The sequence below is a fragment of the Streptopelia decaocto genome (genome assembly GCF_964273445.1).
Source record: "Streptopelia decaocto genome assembly, chromosome: 4".
Taxonomy (NCBI): Eukaryota; Metazoa; Chordata; class Aves; order Columbiformes; family Columbidae; genus Streptopelia; species Streptopelia decaocto.
The window spans coordinates 24,107,684-24,113,965 of record NC_138658.1 but is presented as its reverse complement, the minus strand read 5'-3'; the positions used below and the strand labels follow the sequence as shown (position 1 = coordinate 24,113,965).

General features: G+C 52.2%; 1 protein-coding gene across 1 annotated transcript; it reads right to left on the bottom strand.

The window, feature by feature from the left end:
- Positions 1-559: 559 nt before the first annotated feature.
- LOC309439084 (placenta-specific gene 8 protein-like) lies at positions 560-6,262 on the bottom strand (the record flags this gene model as incomplete). Its single annotated transcript, XM_082051214.1, has 4 exons — positions 5,190-6,262; positions 1,271-1,415; positions 979-1,103; positions 560-667 (listed from the first exon to the last, which is right to left on the bottom strand). The coding sequence occupies exons 2-4, from the start codon at positions 1,374-1,376 to the stop codon at positions 560-562; spliced, it is 339 nt and encodes a 112-aa protein (XP_081907340.1). The 5' UTR covers positions 1,377-1,415; positions 5,190-6,262.
- Between the last annotated feature and the right edge of the window lie 20 nt (positions 6,263-6,282).

Genomic DNA, 6,282 nt, shown 5'->3' with positions numbered 1-6,282 from the left:
AGTGGAGCTCTGCAAGATAAAGTCATCTTTATCTAATAACCTCAGCACTGCTCTGACCACACAGCATGCAAAAGCACAATGCTGTCCTCTGGTGTTGCAGGAGAACACAGCTATAAATAATGACACACACACAAGCAGGAAGGCAAACTCTGCTGTTTATTGCTGGTGTCACCCAGGGAAGGGGGAACCAACCACAACCCAGGCAAATCCCTCATGGTTCTTTTCCCAAAGGCCGAGGCAGTGGCAACTTCCACCCACAGCGGCTCCACAGGGCACAGCAAGGATGGTGGCATCTGCAACGGGATGGGAGAGGGGGTCAGGGAGCAGTACTGTGCCTTGCCACACCATGTGTGTCTCTCCAGTCCTGACCCTTCTGTCCTGCATGAGGCTCCCAGCAACATTTTGCTGCAGGACAGATCACCCTTGTCACCGAGCCATTGCTATTTTGACACCACAGCAACCGTATGTCTTTAGTCAGGTGCTGGTGGAAAGAGAGACTGCAGGAACCCACTAGGCTCCAGGCAAGACAGCTTTATAAACCTGCTCCAGCACACCCAACTTACCAGAATATGCCCATCTCCCTCCTCCGGTTGATGTCCCTTTTCAGCTGACAGAGTGAGCACGAGGGGCAGAACATGGCGGTAATCCAGTCACCCAGAATGGAGCCCTGCAGAGCAAGGGACGTTGTACAAATAACCCCTTCCTGTGGCAACTTTGAAGTCTTTCTGTTTTTCATCATTTACATCCCTGGGCACACGGCTGTTCATGCCCAGCAAGGAGCCAGAATTAGGTCGTGTGAGATAGGGTAACTCACAGCAGGGATGCAAACACATCCCCAGCTCCTTGCCTATCGGGGTGCCCATGCAGTTCCCCACCAATGTTCTCCCCCTCAGGCACCCCCCTTTCTCCTTCCCCAAGCGCACACCCCAGCACCCAGCTGGCTGCTGCAGGTTTTGCTTCCACGGGGGCATCACTGACCGGGATGTTGTATCTGGTGCGGTAGAGCGTCCTCATGGCCACGCTGGGGCCACACAGGCAGAACTCGTTCATGTCCCCAGCCACCTGGCAGCCCAGGCAGGGGAAGCAGAAGGCTCCACAAATACCTGTGGGACAGAAACAGGCTTGGCTGAGGGGAAAAAGCACGAGGGGGAAGCTGCTCCACCACCTGTACCCACTAAGGCAGGGCTTGTTATGCCATGGAAAAAGGAGGGAAAATACCAGAAATACCCTTTAAGCCAACAGCAGGAGCAAGAGGTACATGTGTACTTACAGACACCGACATCGGAGCAGCAGTCCAGCAGCCCCGACTGCCACTCGCCTGCCCGTGGGACAGACGAAAATTGGGGCTGGGCTGTGACCACATGGTGAGATGCCATTGCCAGTGTGGGTTCAGGTCCCTACAGGTAGTTTGTGGTCTGGAAGGAAAAAAATATCAGGGAAAGAGGCTACAGCTGTTTCTGAAGTTGGTGTCTTGCTCAGGGTGCAGCACACAAGGACAGAGAAGGGAGCACACGTCCCTGAAGGGCCCCTGATACTGGGGCACTGCCACCCCCACCACAAAGTGTGAGGCTCAGCTCTGCTAGCAGCCACCACTGTTCTTCGCAGCAAAGCTCTCCCCAAAACCAGCCCTCCAGCAAAGGCAGCAGCACCTCATCTCCCTGCCTCTGCAAGCAAAATGCTTCATTTTACAGAAGCCCTCCTGCTTCAGAGCCTCAGCACTTCAACACTTCAATCCTGTCTTCTCATGCCCAGTTCAACTTGCCTCATTACCTGCATAAAGTGGTATTTTTTTCATGTCTGCAGTTTCCCAGGGCTACTACAGCTCAGTTGTGGCTCTCCCAAGCTCTCAAAAGTCACCTTAGTCTTTGCTTTGTTCCCCAAGCATCTCCAGCCTCTTTGCCTTCCTCTCTGCCTCTGTTCTCCACCTGCTTACTTAGCCAGCTCCAAGGCACAGGATTTCCTTGTCCTTTTCCATCACCCACAGCCCAGTTCCCATCTCTCCCCCACTTATCTCGTCCTTGTCCTCTTCCTCAGTTCCCTGGGGCCACACAGTCCCTGGAGCCCTGCTCCTGTCTGTCTTTCCCCAGCAACGGGGCCACAGCTTCTGCAGGCAGCAGAGCTCCTTTTCCACACCACCATCCCCAACCCCACCCAGCCCACAGAACAGCGGTGCCTCCATCTCCACCACCTCCACCTGTGGCCCCTTCCTTCCCTGCTCCCCCTGTGAAGCACGGAGCTATAATTTACAAAAATAAAATAAGACAAAATAAAATAATAAAACAAAATATAAAATAAAATAAAACTCCCGTAGGAAATCCTGTACAAACACGCTCCCTGCCCCACGCCCTGGATACCTGCCCTGTGCCTGAGCTCAGCACCGTCCTGCTAAGCAGCACAAGGATGAGATGCAAAGGCTACAAGGGCTCTCTCCTGCTCACAACACACAGCCACATGCCTTCAGTAAAGAAATCATCGTTGGTCAAGCAGCCCAAGCTTCGGATCCCATAACCGAGGGCAGCTGCTCCTTTGCCCAGGAGGGGTCTCAGGGCAGTTCCATGTGGAGGTCCTCTCCAACCACCATGTCCCCACGCAGCCCGTGGCCGTTTCTGCGATCAGCATTCCTAGTGTTTAACAGGTGCCTTTGGACGAGTCGTGCCCTGCCTGCCCATGCCCAGCTTGGACACATTTGTCATGCCTGCACGGGCAGCACTGCTGCCTCTCCCGGTGCTGTCCGGGGGTGCCGGCAGAGCAGCCCTTCCCTCCCAATCCCAGTGCTCCCTGGCCTTGTGTGACAAGGGAGTGTCCAAGTTTCAGGATGCTGGGTGGAGCAAAAAGAAAAACAGGGGAAGCATTTACATTTCGAAGCAAGGGATGATGTTATTAAGACCTATACATTTGGTTAAATCACTATGAACCAAAAAGCATTGTTTGCACAGCAGTATTACACACCTACAGGGTGTTTCAAAAAGATGGACCTGATTTCACAATGGGAACATGTTACAATTACACAAAAATTTACAGATGGCTTAATGAGTAACGAAGTAACCTTTTTATAAATGCTCTATGTTTCCTCCACCTGCTGTACAGATAATATCAACACAATAGTTCTATTCATATATAGTGATTTCAAATCGGGTCCACATTTTTGAAACACCCTGCACACAGAACTTAAGCATTAAATGTAAATCTCTGGACATACAGTGAAATAAATACATTACAATGCCCAGCACTCAGATGACCATCGACTGATTTACCCGTGGCCAACACTGGAGAGAGATGGGCTGTGGCATTGCACGGCTATTCACTGTCATCAACAGGTGACAAATAAGCCGGTGGCTTTGCCGGCAGCTCTTGCAGCCCCCCCATCATTTATAGACTGGCCTGAACACATCTCTTCCATCAGACACCGCATTTTGCCATATGGGCAACCCTTGTCCCCTGGTAGTACGCGGACAGGAGATGCTGAATTACACTGTAAGAAGGAAGAAACCTTGTAAAACACCTGTGCATGATTTGCTCTCCACTAGCTTTCTGCAGGCAACGGGAGGGCAGCTGCACTGATTGTGTCTGAGGCACTGATATCTGCTCCCATCAGGTGACGAGTGGCCTTGAAGGATGAACCTCCAGCCTCCAGGATTGCCTCAGCCACCCGCTCCCGCAGGGGGTTAAAAGACAGGGGTCTTTCCCTGCTACTGCTGAACAGGGCTGTTAAGCAGTAAAAAAGCTGCTGTGCCCTTTGGGAAAAGTCACCTGGCTGTTGGCAGAGACCTTCAGAGCAAGCACAGGCAACCCCGTCACCCGTGGGTGTGGCAGGGCCACAGCATCCATCGGCCCTCACCGGGGACCCCTGTCCTGGCCACTATCCTGGCCTGTTCCTGCATGAGCCCCCAAAAATTCCTGCTGCATCTGTGGCTGATGTGACACCCCGTGGCATGCTGGAATGGCAGCCCCTGTGGGGAGCCTGAGCACAGGCAGATGAAGAAGAAGGAGCCGGGAGGGGAGGGGACAGACCATGGACAAGCCCTGCAGTGGGGACGCCAGGCAGGGCGGGCACGGGGTCCCATGGAGGGACAGGGATGGCCAGCAGCGGGCAGGATCACAGAGATGGTGGTGAGAAGCACAGGCAGGAGCAGCAACAGGAGAAGGTTTAGGAGCATAGAATCATAGAATCATTTTAGTTGGAAGAGACCCTCAAGATCATTAAGTCCAACCATAACCCAACCCATTTCTTTCAATGTCCCTGAGAACCTAATCTACATGTCTTTTAAACCCCTCCAGGGATGGTGACTCCACCACTTCCCTGGGCAACCTGTTCCAATGCCTGATAACCTTTTCCAGGAAGAAATTTTTCCTAATATCCAATCTAAACCTTTTCTGGCGCAACTTGGGGCCATTTCCTCTCATCCTGTCACTTGTTACTTGGACGAAGAGACCAACACCCTCCATGCTACAACCTCCTTTCAGGTGGTTGTAGACAGTGATAAGGTCTCCCCTCAGCCTCCTTTTCCCCAGGCTGAACAACCTCAGTTCCCTCAGCCGCTCCTTATCAGACTTGTGCTCCAGGCCCCTCACCAGTTTCCTGTGCCAAATGAGATTAATCGTGAAACTGCAGCCAGTGGTGCAGACACACACACACTGTGCCCTTTGCAGGCAGGGCGGGCCACAGACTTTATCTTCCTCTCCCCAAGTGTGAGCACACCACGTCCCAGCATGGACAGAGGCTGTGGTGAGGAGCAGGAGCAGGCAGCAGCCTGGAGAAGCTTCTCCTAAGAGATGGCTGGCACCTAGTATGCTCAGCACATCACCTCAAGTACCCCCAGTTCTACCACTCCACAGCACCATCAGTGGTGTTGGAATAGCTGGTGGGGAGAAAATGGGTTCTGAGGTGCAGGCGGCCACATTTCACCAATAATCAAGGTCATAAAGCAGCATTTTTAAATATACATGCACATGTGTATGTGCAGGAGCAACACACTGCAAAAGCTGCCATCCTTTACTTCTGCTGCCCACTTCTGTCGAGCTGCCCATCAGCAGCACCTGGCATGCTCTGGTCTAGCTCTGAAGTAGTTGTCCAGGCAGAAAACTTCACTTCTGTTTCCACCCCTTCCCAGGCAATGCTGCTTCAGCCACACTCAGTTTCCATAGTCTTATACTGCAGCTCATGCTGAGGCAAAGCCAGCCGTACATACCTGCTGAGCTGTCCTTGTCCCAGGTGATGTGCGTTCTTTTCCTGGTTCTCATCCTTTATATATGCTGGGTGCTCCCTGATGACCGACCAACCTCCGCTCCCTCTGACTAACAGACTGTGTGCTGGTTTAGGTGCTGTTCTTGCGCAATTGCAGCTGCCCCACTGAAGGCAGCCACCTGCCAGCCCACTGCAACTTCTGCCTTTTGGTTGAAAAAGACCACTAAGATCACGAAGATCATTTACCGCAAGGCCTGGAGCCCCGATGGCGCACGCCACTTTCGGTAAAGCTTTTCAGAGAAGGACGATGCTAAGCCTGAGCATCGGCAAGGAGTGACTGTAACTTCTCTGTGTGACAGAGGTGCTGCCTTAAGGTGCAGCTGCCAAATCACACCATGCTGTGCTGGAATGAGATGGCAGCCTGGTATTTTTTTCTCTCCCCCCGCTCTGCATTCCTGGGTCTTTATCTATGTTAAGCTAAAAATGCAGCTTCCTGTATTTCCAGAGATTATCTACAGGATGGTCTGGGCTGTCTGGGGTTCAGGCAGGTGAGGGTGCCATTGCACAGACGCCCCCCCCTAGCAGCGACAGAGCCTCTACCTGTCCTTTACAAGGTTTGTGGTAAAGGTGAAGGCAGAGGAGAAAAAAAATAAAATCATATTTTGCTTAGAGAATAAAACTGGGGGAGATGTATAGGAATCAAAAATTCTTTAGTATCAATCCAAGAGTGACAGAGGGTGGATATAACCTTGCGGCTGCCTCCCTGATGCCTTTTGGATGAAGAACATGTTGCTACCAGCCCACCCTCCTGCTGTGGCTGGGAGGCAGCAGGGTTTGCCTGGAGAGGACTTGGCCAAGCCACAACCCAACCAGGTTTCTAATTGCAGGTGGGTGGGAATTCATGCTCAGGGTCCAAAGGGCAATGCATCTCTGCAATGAAGGGATGAAGGAGGTGGGCTGGTACCTGGCAACTGCTTCTATGTATTACATATCCTTTCTAAAAGCTGAGTGAATAACAAAATACCTGGGAAAATCTTTCTCTGCAGAGGATGTGGGGAAATCTGAGCTGCACCAGGGGCCGCAGAGATGGATGGAGT